The sequence below is a fragment of the Camellia sinensis genome, chromosome 5 (genome assembly GCF_055761805.1).
Source record: "Camellia sinensis isolate YWXY chromosome 5, ASM5576180v1, whole genome shotgun sequence".
Classification (NCBI taxonomy): Eukaryota; Viridiplantae; Streptophyta; class Magnoliopsida; order Ericales; family Theaceae; genus Camellia; species Camellia sinensis.
The window spans coordinates 183,392,732-183,414,984 of record NC_138965.1 but is presented as its reverse complement, the minus strand read 5'-3'; the positions used below and the strand labels follow the sequence as shown (position 1 = coordinate 183,414,984).

Here is a 22,253-nt window from a genome sequence, read left to right as displayed (position 1 = left end):
CCTTAAAAGTAATAACTATGCTTGGTTTCATTTTTTCAAAAACAGTTTTCAGAAAATTTTACTTTCTTATTTGTCGTGTTTTTTTGTTTTTACTAATTTTTTTAATATTTTAAGATTTTTTTTTTTACTTTTTAGACATGCCTAAGACCATCTCCAACGGTGAACCAAACCCAGCATCAGATTTAAATTTTGATGAAAAACCCACTTTTTCACGCTCCAACGGTTTCACCAAATCGATATCAAATCCAGAATTCAGCAAAAATGGTACCAAACTGAGTGCAGGCGAAGCATTTCAGCAAATCACTGTTCCTAACCGTTGGGATGAGACGAACAGGTCGACCATCCGGTTGACCAACCGGTTAACCAACCGGTCGCCCCGGAGAAAGTTCAGACCGTTCACAAAAAGGTTCAAACCAGTCCAAAAAAAATAAATAAATAAATAATTTTGCCTAGGTGGTCGACCACCCGGTCGACCGGCCGGTTGACCACCCGGTCGACCACAAAAAGTTCAAAAAGTTCCAAAAAAAAGGTTCAAACGGGTAAAAAAAAAAAAAAAAAAAAATTTTTTTTTGCCATTACCGGTTGACCGGCCGGTCGACCGGCCGGTCAACCAACCGGTTGCCCAGCGCAAATTTGATGAAACGGATTTGATGTTGAACCGTTGGAGCGCGAAGTATCAAATTAAGGAAATGACCCATTTTTTACACAGATTTGGTGAAATATTTGGTACACCGTTGGAGATGCTCTAACATAATTATACCTAAAAAGTAAAAAATTTGTGAAAAAAACCTTTTAAAAATTCACTAAATACTAAAAATACAAAAAAAAAAAAAATTATGTATATTTTTTGTATTTTTATGTATTTATTAATTTTTTAAAATATTTTTTTACAAATTTTTTACTTTTTAGATACATCTAAGTAAGGTGTATCTAAAAAAGTAAAAAAAATGTTTAAAATGTTAAAAATATTCACTAAAAATAAAAAAATACAAAAATCAAAAAACTTAATTTTTAAAAAACTTAGGCCTTGTTTGGTTTGTATTTCGGAAAAAATTTTAGGAAAAATTCTCTACAAATAAGTTTTCAAAGTTAATCAAACCAAACAAATTTTTCTAAATTTTTTTTTCCAAAACTTGTCTGGTTTACAAATTTTTCAAACAAATCTCTCTCTTATACACATCAAATCAATCATTTTTTTTAAAATCTCTCTCAAAATAATTTTTCAAAACATCTTTTGAAAAAAAATCAAACCAAATAAATTTTCATACTTTTATCTCAAAACATATTTCTCAAATACAAACTAAACAAGGTCTTAATTCAAAAAACTCAAACTAATCCACATGAATAAAATTGTAAAAAAAATCTCATATAAAGGTACAAGGAGGTAAAGTAGTAAGGAGGATCACTCTTGTACAGGTGAATTTATAAATTATTAATAAAAAATCTCATATAAAGGTTCAAGGTGGTAAGGAGGATCACTCTTGTACAGGTGTATCTATAAATTATTAAATAAAAAAAAAAAAAAATGAAGATGAACACACAGAGAGAGAGAGAGAGAGAGCGAGAGAGAGAGAAAAGAAGAAAAAAAAAAGGTAACATCCTGACATTTCTGTAATAGAGGCGGAGAGAGCGAGAGAAAGAGTGAGAGAAGAGAAAGAACAACACGTAAAGTGAAAAAATCACACCATTTCCCAAGAGAGAAAGAGAGAGAGAGAGAGAGAGGGCGATCTCAACGGCACCGGAATAGTACTAATTGACAGAGAAATATGGGGACGCTACAGACTTGGCGAAAAGCCTACGGCGCTCTCAAAGACCACACCAAAGTCGGCCTCGCCCAAATCAATAGCGATTTCAAGGTCCCTCTCTCTCTCTCTCTCTCTCTCTCTATCCGTATAACACATATTAATTAGTACATATATTGAATTCCTGATGGCGTTATATAATTAGGATGTTGATGTTGCGATCGTTAAAGCTACCAACCATGTTGAGTGTCCACCCAAAGAGAGACACATCAGGAGTGAGTTTTTATTTTTATTTTTGGACTAGCAGATCAAATATTCTATTTTTGGGTTTGGGGTTTCCTAATATTTGTGCAAGTATGTGAATTTTTGGTTTTTTTGGGTTAATTGTTTCAGAAATTTTTGCTGCCACATCAGCAATTCGGCCTCGGGCCGACGTTGCATATTGCATTCATGCGCTTGCCAGACGATTGGCTAAGACGCATAATTGGACGGTATGGATTTTCGCCTTTTTGAGTTCAATTTTGATTCCAGAGTTTATATATTTTGCCCCAATTTGATAGATTTTATGTGGGTTTTGTTCATATGTTTGGAAATGGATTGTGGTTACTCATCACTGTTATTTTTTCTGTAATTACTTAAAAACAATAAATTTCACACCTTTTAACAACAATTTGGCCCTTTTGAAGCTTTGGTTGGTGTTCACGTTGGGAGCATCCCAACAGAGAAACTTTGACTTAACAAATTCAAAAAATAGGACTAGCACAACAAAGACATGACAATGTTCTTGTACATTAATTTCTTAAGGACGCAAGGACATGGAAATATTGAAAAAAAAACCTAGTAGACACTAAGACCCAAGTCTTTTCCATTTTTAGGTGGAGCTGCAATGGCAGTTAGGTCTAGAGGGAAGTTATGAGCGTTACCTTCATGCATAACTTTACATTTGTTAAGTTGTTGATGATGGTTTCTGTTGGGCCTTCTTGGGCCTTTATGGTCCTAAAGGCATCATGGGATTGTGCTTGGTGTTTGGGAGGGGACTTCAATGGTGTAAGGTTTTCCTCGTGAGAGAGTGGGGTGCGAATCATGAAGCAAGGCTACAACGGATTTCTCAACTTTTATCTCTCAAGAGACTTTGGAGTATATTTTCTTTTGGTTGGTGGTAGCTTTACATGGCACAATAGTTGTTCTATGTCTAGGTTAGATTTTTCCTTGTTCCCTGGAGTGGGAGGACAACTATCTAAATATGAGTCAATCATGACTTCCTAGACTTACATCAGATCATGTGCCATTATTTTGGATTGTGGCAACTTGTGGGGGTCCAAGTCCCTCTTGCTTTAAGAATATGTGGCTCAGGAAGGAAGGATTTGTCGGTATGGTGAAGGATCAGTGGCAGGGATATAGGGTGGAAGGTCCCCAAGTTATGGGTTGATTGACATTCTCAGGCCTGGCTTAAGGGTTAGGCCACCAATGCTAATGTTTTAGGCCATTTATGTTACTGAGGCCCCAAATTTTCAAAAATTATAGTTAAAGCCTATATAGTTTTATCATTCTTTAATTTAAAACAGGCTTCACCCATTAAAAAAAAAAACCTTAAAATTGTTATTTCAAATGAGTAATATTATATAAATATTTTTTTTTACTAGTTTCTTTTACTAACCTGAAATAAATCTCTAATATGAGTAATGATGTACAAACTAACAAATTTTACAAACGTTTCTTACTCTTTGATGTGACATTTTCTTATAAATTGATGAAAAATTTGATAATGAAACAATACAACTTTTCAAGAATTTTTAGAATTAATTGAAGTATTAAACTTTGTAAAAAAAAAAAATTTAGTCATTTTCAAATGCATGTATTGTTGACAAAATGACATGAAAGAGATTAAGTGGATAAACTATACTATTAATTCAAAAAAATATATTAACGAAATTTGATATGAAAATTTAATTGGTAATTACGTATGTCAAAATCCTAGAAAAATAACTTCTAAATAATATTTTTATAATAACATTAAAAAATTGTAAAAAGGCTCTTTTTAACTTGTTGCTTTAGGCCTTAATTTTTCTTGAGCCGGCCCTAGACATTCTTTTAGAACAATGAAGTTTTTGCTAGGCTTTTAATAGAATCTAATATGCATATTCACCAATGGAATGTATGTATTACAATATTATGATTGATCTATTTGTTTAGATTGTTTTTGGATTTGTTTTATATATATATATTTTGTTTTTTTTTTTTTTGGGGGGGGGGGGGGGGTGAATAATGGATCTGCTATCTTAATCATGGCATTCTTGATTTGCAAAATTTTGAATTTGTTAGCATATCCCAATCTCATTTGTCTTTTGATGGAGCTTACGTAGCTTGTAGACTAATGGCAAGAAGTCTTCATTTTATGAAAGCTGTAATTTCTTAACTATCTCTTTGCTTGTGTACTTGGGTTGCTCTTCATCTGGCTATTATTATAATAACAATGGAACTTCATCTGACCATAGATTTTCAGTTTCATAGATGCAATGCAATCTTCGTCTCTTTTTCCAAATGAATTTGGTTATTTGCTGAAACTTTCAAGACTATATATTCACTAAGAAATCTAGCAGGATTAAGGTGATCATTGAAATTGGGACATTGATCCCAGGGCTGCGACTCCCATTGAGTTGGAGGTCAGACTCAACACGAGCAATGCAATTCTCTGTTTGAACCCAATCTGACCAGACTTAGCTCAGCCCATACTCAATTAATTCAATGATCTTGAGTTGAGCTCAGGTTGTCTGGACTACTCAGGTTTGGAAAGCTTGGTATGGGTTCCCTAAGTGGAGCACATGTTAAAATGTCTCCATGAAGGATGGGGAATCAGTGGATCCCTTTCCATTCACCACCTGGTATCTGGGGACCTTTGAACCTCAATCCTTTCTTGTTTTAGTATGGTTTGGGTGTTTCCGGCAGGTGTGATGGAGTTTCTACATTGCTGGCAGGGAGCGAAGGTGGCAAAGAGGCGGAGGAAGATTTGGACACTTTGCCTAGTGTGGCTCATTTGACGGGAAAGGAACCACGGACATTTCAATGCCGTAGGGAGTCCTTTGTACAGATTAAAGAGCTCTTTTGTTAGTCTATTGTATAAACGGCAGTCAAGGACTAATCATTCTTTAGACCAATTCATAGATTTTGTAGAGTTTTTTGTTGATGCGTATAGGGCATTTTTGTTATAGTGGCTTGACTTTATACATGGGTGGTATTCCTTTAATGTCTTCATTTAATAAAATTTCTTATTTATCAAAAAAAAAATCTCCATGAAGTAAAAACATGAAAAATACTCACCTTACAAATCATACGCTAGAATTGAAAATAAGATAATAAATCTAAATTCTAGAACTTGAAGTGGTTAATGCACCAAGATTGAACCAAGGGGTTGGAGTCTGTGTGGCTAGATACGTTACACATATTCTTTGAAATTTGGGAGGTACTCGTGTTGACATGGCATGATACGGGTACGAGTGTGGGATACAGCCGGGATACGACTCTTTACAAATGGATATGGCTCTATTTTGCCGTAAATGGAAAAGAAATGAAAGAGAGAGCAAGGGGAGAACCTGGTCTCTGGCTTTGATCCTTTATTTGACGATTTCGATCTCGTGCCCTTTGACTTCGACGAGTGTGGCCCCTCCGACTTCGTCTTCGTTGAGCACCACCGTAGACGATCTATCTTCGATGAGCTTGTCGATCTATCTTCTCTCTCTCTCTCTCTCTCGATCTTTGTTTCTATCTCTTCTCTCTGTCAATCTGTTTTCTTTTTTATTTGGTGAATATCAATCTGTTCTCTCTCTCTCTGTCTCTGTCTCTCTATCTCTCTCTCAAAAGAAATTTAATTAAATCATATATAATAAAAACAATCTAATAAAATCTATAAAACAAATCATCCATTTTTTATTTATTTTAACATAATTTGTTATTCTTTATTTGTTGTACTTTTTTATTTATAATATATATGTCAATTAAAAATAAAAAAATTATATAGATAAATTAAAAATATTATCAATAAAAATAATACATAAGATAAAAAATAAAAAATATATTTAAAAAATAACTATTTAACTAATCTTTATATAACAAATATATTTAAAAATTAACTATTTAACGTATCCCCGTACACGTATTTAAATTTGGATCTATATCCATGTATCCCAATTTTTAGTTTTGAAGTGTGTGACCCCTAGATACGCACCCACATCTGATATCCGCACCCGAGTCCATGTGACATAGGTGGCTAGCCCTTTGGCAACCAAGTCTCTCCTAAGGAGAAGTTTTGGGTTCTACTGTTAGGAGTGGAATGAGAGGCAAGATTTAGTGCTTGCAAGGAGAGGGTTTGTGAGTTGAACTCTCCCTAGGCGCTAATCTAACAACTAATTACTAACTTTTGCCAATCAAAAAAAAAAAAAGAAAAGAAAAGCATCAAGATTGCAATATATAGTTATCAAATGGAGCACTTATTTTTTCAATTTAAATGACAGAATCAAATAATGAAAATTATTACAAAAACTGGGTAAAATCTTTGCATTGAAAATTTTATACTTGGAGCTGGAAATTTTGATGCTCATATTTTTTGAGGGGGTTTTAAATTCTTCTTTATCCCTGTAGCTTTGGATTGCTCTGCCTGGGCATGTCACTGCCCTAGGGATTTTAATTTGAGTCAATTTTAAGGCAAAGCACCATAATTTTCTTATTTCATTTGGTAATATTACTCTGAAAAAAATTGAATCCTTGAAAATCTATGTTGTGATCTTTTCTTCATAAACTCTTCAATAGCTACTGAAGCTACATACAATTTGAGACAGTAACAATTGATGGTTACATCTTAGGCAAAAGTCTAGTTCATAATTATCCTGTGCATGCTCATAGCTATAAATATATTTCTTTTTTGATGAACAGGTGGCATTAAAGACATTGATAGTTGTTCATAGGACATTGAGGGAGGGGGATCCTACTTTTAGAGAAGAGTTTCTGAATTTCCAACAAAGAGGACGGATTCTACAATTGTCTAATTTCAAAGATGATTCAAGCCCTATCGGTTAATTTTAGCACTCTATACTTTTTCTAGTTTACTCCAATCATCACTGACATTTGTCCTGCTGACATGAGTTATTTTATTAATTTTCTACCTGTAGCTTGGGATTGCTCTGCTTGGGTACGTACATATGCACTGTTCTTGGAAGAACGACTCGAATGCTTTAGGATTCTGAGGTATGATATTGAAGCTGAGCGTTTACTTAAACCTGGCCAAGGGCAGGAGAAGGTATGCACCAAATGAATTATTACAGTTCTACTGGGGGAACCGGGAGGTTTAAATGGAAGACGGCACTTACAATATCTGAATTATAATTTAGATGGATATGATAAAATAATAAGATTATAAAACACTTGAATTATTTATATTGCAATATTTTGGGTGTCTTCAGTTTTAAGTTTTAACCAGTTTAGTTCTGTGACAGTTTCTTTGTTATTTCTCTTTACTGATAGGGCTACAGCAGAACTAGGGAGGTGGATAGTGAAGAACTGTTGGAGCAGTTGCCTGCTTTGCAGCAGCTGCTATATCGTCTCGTTGGATGCCGGGTACTCTTCTGAAACCTCAGACTCAGATGATTATATATAAGTTTCTATTTTTTAGATGATCTCTATCTGGGGATTCAGACTGTAGTAAAACATGTGAATGAAAATAAATGTTGTATTTTACTTTACAGCCTGAAGGAGCAGCAGTTAGCAATTACATAATACAATATGCTTTGGCTCTGGTATGTATGTTTTTATTTATTTCGTTTTATTTTATTTTGTGCTTCATACTCATGTTGAAAAGGAAATATGAATTGACTTGTCAAGTAGAGAATTAAGATGGTTTTCTGGGTTATCTAAATTGACATGCAGTTTAAATAAATTAAGCAATTGGAAACCTCTGAATTGTTGAACCAAGGGGGTTCTTCCACCTGTCCAGAGGTGAGTTGTTCACCACGGTTCTACCCTCGTAGGCCTTCCCCATGCACACAAGCACAAGATTAACATGAATTTGTCTATAATTGTGTTGATTCTGAGAATATCAAGAATATAGAATACAAAGAAAAGAAACTCCCTCTTTGAAATTTTATTAAACTTCAAAACTCTGATTAGTGCTAAGGCTTAAAAGGCTATATATAATAGAAGAAATCCTAATCCTTGCCTAAGGATTGGAATAAAAAAAAAGGAAAAATTATTGGCGAATAAGAGCTAGTCCTAAATTTGACTAAATTTTTAGGCCTGACAAAAAGCCTTGAATAAAGTCAAAGTTAGAAGTTCACCAAAAATTGTAAAAATAATGTTCTTTAAGTAACTATGCTCCTGTATTAGTAATGAAATCACGTCTTCCCTCTTCGACTACTGCCTCTCCCCGCTTCCCAAGGGTAGGAGGGATAAAGAAATTGCCGTGTAATTAATATGGGATTTAATCTGATTATTACCTATGAAGTACTGACACTTCCAACTTAGTTTTCATACTCATATCAAACACTTGTTGGACATTGATAAGCCTTGGACGTGCTGGGATTCATACCTGTTTTGTAATATTTTTACTTCGCCTGGATGCTTTAGTTACATATTATAGACACGCATGTCCTGCCATTGGATTGGCCCCAAGACATGATTATCTTGTCATGAGCTGTAAAAATAGTCTTTCAAATTCATAATCATGAGTGTGTAAACATGTCTGTGTTAATCATCATTATGTAGACTCTTATTCTTTAAACAATACAAATAAGTGCATTCCCTTAATTTTTTAATTAGTGTTTGATTGTTGAAATTGTTAATATAATATATATATATATATATATTTACTTGTAATGGTTATAGGAAAACTAATCTTCTTCTATTTGTGCTTGTAGTAACATCTATGATATAATGGTTTATGATTGATGAAATAGTATTTTCTATCTTAAAGTTCAAATTCTAGATTGAGTGGTTTTTTTATGTTGAATTAGTATTAGTTTTCATTTTTTAAGTTATCTGTGGATGTGGATTAATATTCTTCATATACATAGCAAATAGAAATATATACAAAATTATTTTTTGCTGTATCACCCCATGTCTATATCCTGATTTTTGAAAATTGCTGTGTTACGTGTCTGTATTTGTGTTTGTATGTATCTATGCTTCTTTGATAACAACTTATGCTTGACCTCGTTAATATATGTAATTTTCAGGTGCTCAAAGAGAGTTTTAAGATTTATTGTGCAATTAATGATGGAATCATCAATCTGGTTGATAAGGTGAATTGCCTTTATTTTCTTGCAATATTTCTAACTTTAACATGGTATTAGGTGGAGCTTTTTGCTTGCTTAGGCCTCGTTTGGGAACCAGCCAATTTAGCCAAAAAGCTAAAAAGTTACTAAAAAAGCCAAAAAGCCAACAACCCATACCAAAAAGTCAAAAATTCTCTTTTCTCTATACTTTTTGCACATCTTTTCGTAAAAAGTCAAAAAGCCATCCCAAACATGCTAGTTTTTTTTAGCTCATATTACTAAAAAATTAGCCAAATAGCCAAAAAATTACTAAATTAGCCTGTTCCCAAACGAGGCCTTAGCCTTTATGCTTTAGTTTTTTTATTTTTTATTTGTGTTTTTCAGTTTTTTGAGATGCCAAGACATGAAGCAATGAAAGCCTTAGATATATATAAACGAGCTGGCCAGCAGGTGATATTTGCATTGATTTTTGTTTGAATCATCACTTTTCAAAACTATTTTGTTAAATTAAAATGGGATGGATCTGACGTTTAGACTCTGGACTTGGTTTTAATCATTCAGATTCAAGTTCTAGTAGTTAAAAAGTTGGTGTTTACTGCAGGCTGGAAGCCTTTCTGATTTTTATGATATTTGCAAAGGTTTGGAACTTGCTAGAAATTTCCAGTTCCCTGCTCTAAAAGAGGTATGCTTTGGCTGAAATCCAATGTTTAGTTGGTTATATTGGTTTTTTAATGCAATTGTTTTCACTGGACATTTTGTTCATCTTTTGCAGCCTCCACAGTCCTTTCTTGCAACCATGGAAGAATATATAAGAGAGGCACCACGGATGGTTTCCTCACCAAGAGAGACATTGGTCAGTATGATTATATTGTTTGCAACATCAATTTTTATTGCACGACGTAATTTCTAACTTGGATTTCGGACTTCTAGCTATTTTGCTGCCACATTGATTGTTTTTTGTGATTTGTATCTGTTTAACTTTATCATTCCTTGCCAATTCAAATATGTTTTTACGAATTGTGTGTTGTGGGACTAACATGTGGTCATTATGAATCAGGAATATCCAGGAATGCTTCAATTGACATATAAACCAGAAGAAAATTCTTCTCCATCGGAAGATACAAATGTATCTGTTAATGAACCTCGGCCACTGCCTACAGATAATGTTACTGTCTCAAATTTTGAGGTTCCTTCCCCTCCTACTCCTCCAAACAACTTGGATACTGGAGATCTGCTGGTAAAATTCTCAACTCTTATTTTTGTTTTGTCACTTGATATTATTCTTCCCTATGAAGCATGGATATGAATATGGGATACGGAATTGGCGACACTGCAAAATCTGAAGAGATAGGATATGGGTATAGTCAGGATACTTCGAAAATATATATATATATATATATATATATATAATTTTTAATATTATAATAGTGAGAAACCATTCTTCTAGAATTAGACACTAGTTTAAGAGTCAATAGTTTGTTTACTTTCTTTTTAGTGGATATTTTAATTTGATAAAATCTGAAAAATTAATTTACTACTTTAATCTCACTATTTTTTTCTTTGGCTATACATAATTTTTTATTTATTTATTTATAAAAAAGCTAATTTTGTATTTATTATACTCTAATGCTATTCAAAAATCATTGCAATCTCAATTTGTAATAGTTTGGATATGCGATGTTTGAAAAGTATCCGATACTTTTCAAAATTGGCATCATGTATTTGATACGTTTAGAAAGTGATGCAGGACGATTAGGGACAGCCACAACAGTAGGCGTTGGGGCTGATTTTACACTGTTTTAGGGTGCTGTGAATAGGCTACAGCCCATGTAGGCAAATATAAAATTAACAAAATGCCCTTTGCCTAAAAATCCTAGAAACATAAAAATAATCATAAAATAAAACTATAATAATATTATAAACATGATTATGTATGGTTCTTATTGCTTTCTCTTTGAAATCATTCCAATTTCCGAATATCACCGCTACTTTGAATTTACTCTTCCTTGAGCTTCTCATATTTCGCATCAGAAAGGATTTGATATGCATACGTGTGTTTTTGAGTAGTATCGGTATCTTATATGGGTACAACTGCCCTTGTAGAAGTACCCGTGCTTCATAGATTCTTCCCCATCCTCTCTCTCTCTCTCTCTCTCTCCTGTGACTAATTCTTCTCTATTTTTGGTTTTTCAGGGATTATCTGTCACCAACCCTGATGCATCTGCAATTGAGGATAGCAATGCTTTGGCTTTGGCCATCATTCCATCCGGTAATCCAGCTGTACTACTGCACATATTTCTCTTGCATATTTTTGTTTTGTAAGAAAAGTGGTTATCTGTTTTTATGTGCAGATACAGCTTCATCACTCGACTCTGGTGCTGTTCAAGCAAAAGATTTTGATCCTACCGGCTGGGAACTTGCCTTGGTCACCACACCTAGCAGCAACATGTCTTCTGTTAATGAGAGACAACTGGTAGGCCCTCGTGCATTTTTTTTTTTTTATTTTCCCCTTTATTTTATTCTCATTGCTTTCTAGCCATTAGCTAAAGTATATTACTACTTCTAGTTTCTCTAAAAGGATGATGAACTAAGCATCTGTTCTTCCTGTGATTTAGTATATGTGTTGTGATTACATTGCCCAAACACTGATATGAGCAAAATAATTAACAATTGTAAAGAAATAGGATAGCAGGAGAATATGTTTGAACCTATGTTACCAAAAAATGTTAATACCCTAGCAAATTACGTATTGGTATGCACGTTCCAAAACATGGTACATTTTCGCTCCAAAACGATAAATTTAGTGATCCGAAGCGATCCCCAAATTTTTTTCCAACATATTTCCTTAAATGTTAACTTAGGAGGAAACAAATCAAATATATGAACTAAAATCCAAGGTGAGTTAAGTTTTGACAAAACAAGAATTAAAAATGAGTCATAATTTTTTTAGAAATGATTTGCTACATGAAAGAAAAGAAAAAAATATATTGGATACTTAATTATTAAAAGAAAATTACTTTAGAAGTATCTTAAATTGTTAAGTGTAATATATATGAGTCTACTTCTATCGTACCACATTTTAGAACATGTGGTGTACTACGTTCCCGTTCCATGTATCGAAACGATCCACGTTCTAAGTAACATAGGTTTGAACAATGTCATGGTGGAATCAATAGTTTCTTCAACATATCTACTGCATGCACACTCAGTTAGTTTCACGAGTCGGGTCGGACCGGGTTTGGCGTACACCCGTCACTCGAACTGATTACGTCAGGTTCAGCATATGCCCATCCGAGTTTGACCGATGCATTGTTTGAAATCGAATTGCTCACACTATTCGGATTCACGGCCGGTGGCAGATGGGTCTTGTTTTCTCAATTTGGGCTTCACACATTAAACAAGAAGAAGAAGAAAGGAGAAGAAGAAAATTACATGTGTCAAAGATCAGATCCAAACTCATCCCAAAATATCCAACAAAAAAAACTAAAATCATACACAAAAAAAACATAAAAAAATCCAAACTTAACCCCTTCCCAAATAAAATAAAAAAATTACAGACTTATCTCTCGATCTAGACTTCCAATCTCTTTGACTTGATACTTGTCGGATGTTGCAAATCTAGATCCAGTAGGTGCAACACCAAACAAACCCATCATCTACGATCACCTTCATCATCTGTGATTCTAACGTGCTAGGATTTCGGAAGGGAGTAAGACTAGAAGAGGGATTTGGAGGAGATCAAAGGGGGGTATGGGAAGAGTATTATCAGAGTGGGAAATAGTGCAAGAGACGATTGAGAGTCTCTAGTAGATGAGAGTGAGAGTGAGAGATGTTTTTACCAACTAAACTTCATCAGCGAAGTATTGAAAGAGATGTGAAAAATGAAAAGTTAAAATTTGTAATGATGAATTCCAGCTAAAGGGTTGAATAAGTTAAATGTATAAATATGATGTCTAGTTGAAAAGTTGAACAGATTGTAGTAATGATGCCTATACCCTAGGTTATCTTGGTAGATGAAATAAAACTAAATAAACACCTTATGTTGGTAATATTTTAATATCTATCTCCAACTAGTAAAGAGCAAACACGTGGATAGAAGCATCGTTTTAAAACATCGGTTGGGTCGGGTTAACCGATTTTTTATTCTTTAAATCCGACACTTGACTGCCAAAATGAAAATTTTCGGGTCAGGTCGGGCCAGACAATTAAATTGGTAGGCAATAACAAACTTCATTATTGCCTGAAATAATTGCATTGTACGCAGTTCCAACCTGAGTTAGTAAGATATTCTCTGAATTTTACTGCTATTCAATAGCTGTTGATGTTTGAATTCTGAAAGAAACTGGGAGGCTTTATAGAGTTTTTAGGCTGTGTTTGGTTATATTTTCTAATCATAATTCCACCCTTCCGTTTGCATGCACTGTTTGGATGGAGTTTTGAAAATGTGGTTCTCTCACACATTTCAAAAACATATTTTTCTTTCACGTTTGGCAGATTCGTACATACTTTCTCTCTTTTGTCTTTTTCATTCTGAAAAGTAGAGGAGTTTTGAATTTTGGATCTACTTGGTCATCCTCCGTTCGGCCGGCTGGTTGACCGGAACAGTGTAATTTCTTTTTTTTGCAATCGCCAATCGCCACCTATTATTTGGGGGAAAAAAAAAATATTTGTTTTTGATATTTTTTAAATGTAGAAATTATTTTTTTAGACCAAAATGACAAATTATTTTTTTGAATTGAATTTTAAAAAAAGTTTGGTTGTGAGTTCTGAATAGAATTTTCAATAGAGTTTTGAATTGTGTGTTTGGTTATGAGTTATAAGTTTTGAAAATTCTTTTCAAAACTCATAACCAAACAACTTTTCTCATTTCATGTCTCATCAAAAATTTAAAACTCTTTTCAAAACTCATAACTAAACAACTTTTCTCTTTTCAAATCATAATTCCAAAACTCACAAACTCAAAATATAACTCTATTTTCAAATCATAATTCTAAAATTCTACCAAACACTACCTTAATTTTTCTTTTTCCCTCTGGCTCTGTCCCCTGGATTAAAAGAAGGGTAGCGGTGCTGAAGTTGCCAATCGATATTCTATCAAGTGTTTGATAATGCATGATTACATAGTGCTTAAGTTTTAAATATCTACTTAAAATGGGTTTGAATTTTGAGTCAGGTTTTATGTACGATTGTATAGTAAACTTGAATTACCAAACATGCGGGTGCACTGGCAATAAGTATGGGTGGACACATATCTCATACCCTTTTTGTGCAACAGTTGTCTATCCAATGTGTATACTAACACATTTTGTGGAGTCCAAGAATGCTACAAAAAGCATATACACCACTTGCATTATGGTTTATTGTTTTTTGACTATTGCAATTTGTGAGTTTCAAGAATTACTCGGTAATCTTACACATGCTTCCCAAACACCATTAATGTCAGGCTGGGGGATTGGACTCGCTCACTCTGAATAGTTTGTACGATGATGCTGCATATAGAGCATCTCAGCAGGCCATGTATGGAACACCAGCCCCAAATCCATTTGAAGTCTCAGATCCATTTGCTTTCTCAAACAATGTTGCCCTTCCTCCATCGGTGCAAATGTCAGCAATGGCTCAGCAGCAGCAGACCAATCCCTTTGGTCCGTACCAACCTGCCTATCCTCCACAGCCACATCAGCAACATTTGATGATGGGCCCACAAAATCCATATCAGCAACATTTGATGATGGGCCCGCAAAATCCATTTGGCGATGCAGGGTTCGGAGCATTTCATGCTAACCCTGTTGGTCATCCACAAACAAACAATCCATTTGGAAGCACAGGTCTACTCTAAACATCTTGGAAGTTGGGAACATCTAAAATAGTGTAATTGTAACTTTACCCGGCGCAGTTAAACTTTTGTGTATTTGGAGGTGAGCAAAAAAGCAGTGTGTGGCTGTGTATTCCATTTTTTTAAATTTTTTTTAATAATTGATGATTTTAGAGCTTGAATTATATGCTTTTGTAGAAGATAGTATGGTAATTGGGTAATGAAGATGTAACATTTTTCAGTCAAAATGAATAATGATTCCATGTATAGTCATTTATACAGTCTCCCTTGTTTATTGGGGCTTGGTGTATTATTGTTGGTTACATTACATGCTTGGCTAAACACGAGCTTCATGTGTGTGACATCTGGCTTGGGTGAAAGGGCAATCATTACCAACACGGAGTTGGTTCAGTGGTAAGGTTTTCGGATTCTTTACTTAAAGTTTAGGTTCGAAAATCTATAATATCTTGTTAAGGTTAAACATAATTTTTAGCACTTAAAACACGTGAGAGCCTTGGCTTTGGTCCAAACGTATCTGCGGTGGGATTTTCTATAGATATATTGTGGGTGGTAAGGAACAATTCTTTGGTAAGGTATGTGGAGTAGTCTGTCTATATTTCTGTTTTATAAATCTAAAAATGGGCAATCACAACTAAGGGTGAGCTTGGCTTACAACTATCAGCTCCCTTTCTTCATACATTTTAATTATGTTCTCTGCACTTTCTCTGCAACCACTAAGCATTATTTCTTTTATCAAACAATCGAACATGAAAACTAAAAATACTATAAAAAAAGAAGAAGAAGATATTTACATAAATATACAACACACTTGATGATGATCCGGCTCTAGAGGTATTTTTATAATTGACTCTCTTGCTCTTGCACTTGCTCCAGAATTTTGTTATTTAGATTTTGATGAAGTTGAAATTATTTTATGAGTAAACTACCAATAAGTCGTAATAGTTGGATTTAATTGCCATCAAGTCATGTTGAAAATAAGTCTTAATAAAAGCATTGTTAAAAATAATTTGTTGTGACCCTTTTTGCATGTCGCTGAAAATTGACATTGGGTATTTTTTTTTTTGTCACGGTTTTTATAAATTGTCGCTAAAATTTACAATTAGTGACTTTTTTTGTGACGAATTTTTCAAATTGTCACTGAAAGTTGAAACTTAGTGATTTTTTTTGTGACGATTTTTTTAAACTATTGCTAAAACTTATAATCAGTAACATTTTTTGTGATGATTTTTAAATTGTTGCTGAAAATTAACAATTAGTGACTTTTTTTTTTAATAATGTTTGATGAAAAACACCATTAATTCTCACAAGATTTATTGGATAATAAGTTTACTTATTAGAACATACACGTCAGTTCTCCTTATTTTAAAATGTTCTAAAAAAGTCAACAAAAAAAAAAAAAGAAAATAAAATTTATTATTGAATGTATTTTACCACTTTATTTTATTTATGTAATTATATATCTATATATACATGTGAGATTCATCATATTTACAAATTATTAATTGAATTTCCATGATACATAAAAAAAAATCATATCATATACAAAAATTAAGAGTTGTTTTAAAAAGGGTAAATTAGAAATACAATTCTTGAGATTTGCTTAATTACAAATACCTCCTGTCAAAATTTTTTATTTAGCAGAATTAATTGAAAAAGTGAAATTTCTAACTGTTCACCTATAAAATAATAAAATTATCTAAATTATTAATTGAAATAAAATTTTTACATTATTAAAAACTGTTAATTAACTTAATGATTTATTAATAAAAGGACATATTTGTTATGAAATTAGAAACCTTAGGGGGCATAATGTAATTTCTAAAGTCACAAAAGATAATTTATAATTTATGTAAATCTCAGGTTTGTGTTTGTAATTTACTCTTTTAAATAACATTTTCATCATATATAACAGCCATATAGAAAAGAAGGAAAAAAAATATATGGTTCAAATGATGAATGTCCAGGGCCAGGCCACCTAATGATTAACCCACACAGTTCATTATGTAAATATGTATATATATATATATATATATATATATATGTTTATCAGCAAAAAAAAAAGATGATTTTATTATAAAATTTTAGAAATTACAAGACAAGTATATAAATATATTCTGTTTTGTACGGGGAGGAAATAATTCTCCTCGTATAATCCTGTTGACCAAGTCCACGCTCCTCCGTACGACGTCGCTTTGTCACCTGAAAACACAAACGTGAGCTAGCCGGCGGGTGTGTGCCGGAAACCTCTCCGATGCCTAAGTCAGAAAACTTGACAAATAGACAAAGCTCTAAGTTCTCAGAAAGATTGTGTTCAATTACCTCCTCCAAGGTGTTGCTTGTGAGCTTTTATAAGTTTCGTATGGCACAATCCTAGTAGGACTTGTACTTCTCCATGCAGAGTCCTCCTAGGATTCATTCTCCTAAGGATAATGCTTATCCTTTTGCACCCTCCCCCACTGCTTAAACCAAGTGGGATGGTTTTTTATATGACCGAACTTCCACATGACCGAAGTAAAATTGGCTATACCGAGCCACAGAGGGCCGAACTATACTTAGCTCGGTCTGCTCCTCCAATTGATTACTTCGGCTGCCCTGTTTGACCTTGATGTGCTTAGTTCAAACTTCCAAGTAGCAAGTTCTGACCGTCCCAACCGCTGTATGTCACGACCGGACTAATTCTAAAACCGGTCTTCCCAGAACATACTGCGGCCGGACTAACTCTGAGACCGGCCTAACTCCGAGTTGCCTCCGGACCGGAGTGGCTTTACTCTTCCTTGGACCGGAGTAATCTCACCTCCTCGGGCCGAAGTAACTTTGTCTCCTTAAGGCCGGAGTAACCTTGCCCCTAGGCCGAAGTAGCCATTACGGCCTTTTTACTTAGTCCTTCGCGTTTTGGGCCTCGAAGCCAAACTCGGAGCTCGGCCCAATTTTTCCCAAAAATTACCCTCTCAATTGCCCCTTAATTCCATCTGTGCAACAAGATTGGGATTACCAGTCTACTGGCCGAGCTAGAGTTTCATTAGGCTTTTTCAGCCGATCTAAGAACCCTTTAGCCTCTCTAGCCGATCTAACTTTACCTCGGATATCACTATGTCCGGTCAAAAACGTCTCTTCAATCACAGCGACTGTAACGCTTCTCATTCCAATGACACGTGGCAGGCTCTGATTGGTTAAGGACGGCTGTCACGCCGTCTTCGTGCTTTGTGATCTTGAAACGGTTCCCGCCCAAATTTTGGGCTTTCTAACAAAAGTAATTCCTGAGGCTAGGGTCTCTACACTTTTGCTATTCCTTCGTCTTCTCTCTCTGTTCTCTTGCTGCTCGAGTTCTGAGCTTACTGTGTTCGTGCTTCTGTTGCTGCTACTGCTCCATCTTCAGCTTCTTCTTCTTCAATCTGGTAAGCAGGTCTACCCTTCTCGCTTTTGTTACTTGTTTTTCCATCTGTTTTTGCTTTGTATGCTTTTTGCAAACATTTTTCTTCATTTGTCTGCTTTGCTCTTCGTACTTTGATGAAGAAACCATAGAACCCAAGAGTATATGTCATATACCCTAGAGAAAACTCGATTTCGATCCAGAATCACATCCCAACCGAACCAGGATACTGTTTGTGTTGTGTATGTAGATAGATTTCAGAGAACAACCGAACTAGGACTCAAAGGAATAGCAGTAGTTTCTTCTCAACCACTCTAGCCAAGATAAACTCACCGGAAAAACGTGCACGTACCGAACTAGGTACTTCGGTCAATAACCGAGCTAAGGCTTTCGGGGCCCAGCCGGCTTTCTTAGTTCTTAAACCGAACTCAGAAAGCCGCCCCTAGGGGCTTCGACCGAAGTAACTTTCCTCAAACTGCAACCGATTTAGGCCTTGGGACTAAACCAGCTTTCTGAGTTTTTTAGACCGAACTCAGAAAGCTGCCCCTAGACGTTAAAACCGGTCTAACCTGCTCAAAACCGAGTTAACAAACCTTCTGATGAGCCGAGGTAGAACCAGCCCACTGAGCCGAAGTAGGATTTGTATATCTTGCTTATAATTTGTAGCGCGGTCCCACGATCTGTGCTTAACCCCTTTGTTTTCTACCTTGCAGACTTAGGTTGCCCAGGCACTCCTACGTGTGCTCAACCGGGCTACTGAGCCAAATTTTTGTACCGAAATAATTTATTCGTAACTTATTCAACAAATGGGTAAGTATAGATATTTAGTCGAAACCCCTGGTGGCATGGCCGAATTCAGGCAGGACTACCAGATTCCTGATGATGTCCAACTGGAGTTGGCCAAGAAAAATGCTACTCCCTGGGACAATGAAGGCTCCGTCCCTTTTACCCTTCAGTCAATAATTGAAACCGGACTACGGTTTCCTGTCCAACCGCTCATCTGCGAATTTCTTAGACAGACTAGGTTATGTCCTACCCAACTGTCCACCAATACTTACCGTATTATAATGGGAATAGACGCATTAAACCACCAAACCGGACTAAATCTTGGTCTAGCCGAAATATTCCATCAGTATTCCATCGGCTCAAAGAATGCTGGGTGGGTCTACTACCTCAGAATTCGCCGCCGCCGAGAGAAGATAATTAAGCATACTCCGGACAAAGATCTTAACGATGATGATTTCCTTTGGGTCTCTGGGAATTTTGAGGATTATCAAGCTCAAATTCCTGGCCGACCTATAAATTGGAAAATGGGAGAGCCTGGTAATTTTGCTTCGGTCTTCTGTCTTGTTTGTTATCTCGGTTGTTTAGTTTATTAGCCGAACTAACACTTCTCTTTATTGCAGATTTCGCCCATCTCCGTTCCCTGTACAGTTATCCCAACCTTGGGGTTCTGCGAGCCGCACTACGGGTTAAAGAAAGAAGTTGGTCAAAGCTGCTAAATTTTGAGCCGACCTACCGGTATAGCGGTCGCCGCAAAGCAAAGGTAACTGATTTTCTTCTCGAGGAAGCACCGGAGCCGGACCCAACTCTGCCCGAGATAAGACTTGTCCCTCTAACAGCAGAAGAAGAGATGGCGAAAAGGAGCAGAGTTAGGGCCCTTCTTACCGAAACGGCTAGGCCCGAAGTAACGCCTCCCAGTCAATCGCAGCCTGCCGTTGTCGCCCTCCCTTCCCAACAGCCATCCTCTTCCCGCCGGACCAAACGTCCCCGGACTGCCGAACCCGAACGAGTTTTGGTTGATGAAGAACCTGTCATTCAGCCGAGCTTACCACCAAGCCCTCGACCGGAGTCTTCCGACCGGACCATCAGTTGCTGGGCACCGAAGCTATCTTTCAACGACCGAGACATTCTGGAAACAGACTCGGTTGTTGCTGAGAAGGACCACCTGTTGGCCATCAATTTGGCCAAGAGTGTGTGTCTGCCTAAAGACATGGAACATCACCACAAACAGTTAACCACCGAGCTGAAGTCCATCCGGTCAGCCACGAAATCAATGATTCTGGTAAGTAACTTCGGTCGTATTTCTGTTTTTCTACTTTTCTTTTTCTTCGGCTAAATTGAAGTTGTTGCTTTGTCAGGCTATCCAGAAAAATCAAATCACCCATAGGAAGGTGCTGGAGCTGAGGAAAGTGACAAGGCAAGCTGCGGCAGAGGCGGAGGCGAAATCGGCCGAACTAGAGGAGGCCAGAAAGGAAATGGCCGAACTCCGAGGTGAGGTCGGTCGTCTGACCGGAATGGTTAGTTCGGCCGAGGCCGAAAAGCAAAAGACTGCCATTGTGCTGAAGGACAAGTACTTGCGCGAGTTGCTAAAACTTGAAAGAAAGAAGGATGCCGAAATAAAAGAGAAGGTGAAGGAAGCCGACAAACAAGGCTTCAAGAGGGCAGAGGATGCTTATGCCCAACAATGCAATGCGGCCAAGGATCTGTTCTTTAAGTGCGGCTGGAGGGGAGCCGTTGAGAAGCTTGGTCATGATCCTCAGACCGAGGTTTTCAACCCTCCAGCCTACTTTATACCGAACTCCCTGATGGATTATGCCACGGCCATGCAACAGCAGTTCCTTGAGGGCTCAGACGATGAAGTTTCTGATGAAGACTCTGCCCCTGAGGATACTTCGGTTGTGAATGCAGATCAGGTAGTTCGGTCGGAGCCCGTGGTGGAAGATCTAACTCTTGATCAACCAAGTGAAGCCGTGGCTCCAGCCGAACCCGTTCTTCCTTCTGAAAATGTTGTAGTGCCCGAAACCGGTCTTCAAGTTGACGCCGATGCTGCCTTCGACGCCGAAATAGATGAACTTTTTTCTTAATTTTGTAGTCTTTTCTTTGTAACCGAACTAAGCAGCCTTGTAATGACTTCTTTTTGAATGAAAATTTTACTTCTCTTATTCCGGTTATTGTGTATATGCTTGCATTTGTAATGTCTTCTATTACTCCAAGTGTTGTTTCGGTTTTTGGTTGGTTAAACTATACTTACCAGCCAACCACTCCTTAGCCGACATAATTGCTTCGGCTGGGGAGTACTAAGTGTTGGTTTAATCCAGCCAACCACTCTTCAGCCTTACACTTACTTCGGCTGAAGAGTAACAAGAGTTGGTTTATTCCAGCCAACCACTCCTTAGTCATGCACTTACTTCGGCTAAGGAGTACAAAGTGTTGGTTTAATCCCGCCAACCACTCTTCAGCCTTACACTTACTTCGGCTGAAGAGTAACAAGAGTTGGTTTATTCCAGCCAACCACTCCTTAGTCATGCACTTACTTCGGCTAAGGAGTACAAAGTGTTGGTTTAATCCAGCCAACCACTCTTCAGCCTTATACTTACTTCGGCTGAAGAGTAACAAGAGTTGGTTTATTCCAGCCAACCACTCCTTAGTCATGCACTTACTTCGGCTAAGGAGTACAAAGTGTTGGTTTGTTCCAGCCAACCACTCTTCAGCCTTACACTTACTTCGGCTGAAGAGTAAGAGTTGGTTTATTCCAGCCAACCACTCCTTAGTCATGCGCTTACTTCGGCTAAGGAGTAACAGGTGTTGGTTTATTCCAGCCAACCATTGAAGTTTGTTTTTCCAGCTAACTTCTAGTATTTGGTTATTCCGACCAAATGTCCTGCAGCCTGGATCCTTATCCTGGGCTTAGGATGGGTGTTGGTTTAATCCAGCCAACCTTTAAGTTAGTTTTTCCAGCTAACTTAGAGTAACATGTTTGTAATATACGTAAGTCTTGAAAGCTAACTTTTACAAAGGGTAATTTGCGCCAAAAAGAATTTCTTATTTTATTGAAGGAAGAGAAAATTACATATGTTTGAAAAAGAAAAAGCTAAAAGTAAAATAACTTGAGATTGGCCGTGTTCCATGGCCTAGGGATTGCCTTGCCGTCCTTGTCTTCTAGGTGGTATGCCCCTTTGCCTGCTAATCCAACCACCTTATAAGGACCTTCCCAATTTGGGCCTAACTTGCCGTCTCCTGGGATTAGGGTGTTTCCCATTACTTTG

At 36.4% G+C, this 22,253-nt stretch overlaps 2 protein-coding genes across 4 annotated transcripts; both read left to right on the top strand.

The window, feature by feature from the left end:
- Positions 1 to 1,455: 1,455 nt before the first annotated feature.
- Positions 1,456 to 15,108, top strand: LOC114263018 (putative clathrin assembly protein At2g01600). 3 transcript variants are annotated; one of them, XM_028203510.2, is made up of 15 exons: positions 1,456 to 1,856; positions 1,948 to 2,017; positions 2,136 to 2,233; positions 6,669 to 6,807; positions 6,905 to 7,032; positions 7,257 to 7,349; positions 7,478 to 7,528; positions 8,963 to 9,028; positions 9,386 to 9,451; positions 9,603 to 9,683; positions 9,774 to 9,854; positions 10,059 to 10,238; positions 11,195 to 11,270; positions 11,353 to 11,474; positions 14,445 to 15,108. In XM_028203510.2, the coding sequence occupies exons 1-15, from the start codon at positions 1,767 to 1,769 to the stop codon at positions 14,835 to 14,837; spliced, it is 1,734 nt and encodes a 577-aa protein (XP_028059311.2). In that variant the 5' UTR covers positions 1,456 to 1,766; the 3' UTR covers positions 14,838 to 15,108. The 3 variants fall into 3 exon arrangements, with proteins under 3 accessions (XP_028059311.2, XP_082726802.1, XP_082726803.1); XM_082870676.1 differs by lacking the exon at positions 8,963 to 9,028 and having other exon boundaries at positions 1,478 to 1,856; XM_082870677.1 differs by lacking the exon at positions 9,386 to 9,451 and having other exon boundaries at positions 1,478 to 1,856.
- Positions 15,109 to 19,514: 4,406 nt separating this feature from the next.
- LOC145791931 (uncharacterized) lies at positions 19,515 to 21,211 on the top strand. Its single transcript, XM_082872384.1, has 3 exons — positions 19,515 to 19,527; positions 19,611 to 20,269; positions 20,346 to 21,211. The coding sequence occupies exons 1-3, from the start codon at positions 19,515 to 19,517 to the stop codon at positions 21,069 to 21,071; spliced, it is 1,398 nt and encodes a 465-aa protein (XP_082728510.1). The 3' UTR covers positions 21,072 to 21,211.
- The last annotated feature ends 1,042 nt before the right edge of the window (positions 21,212 to 22,253 follow it).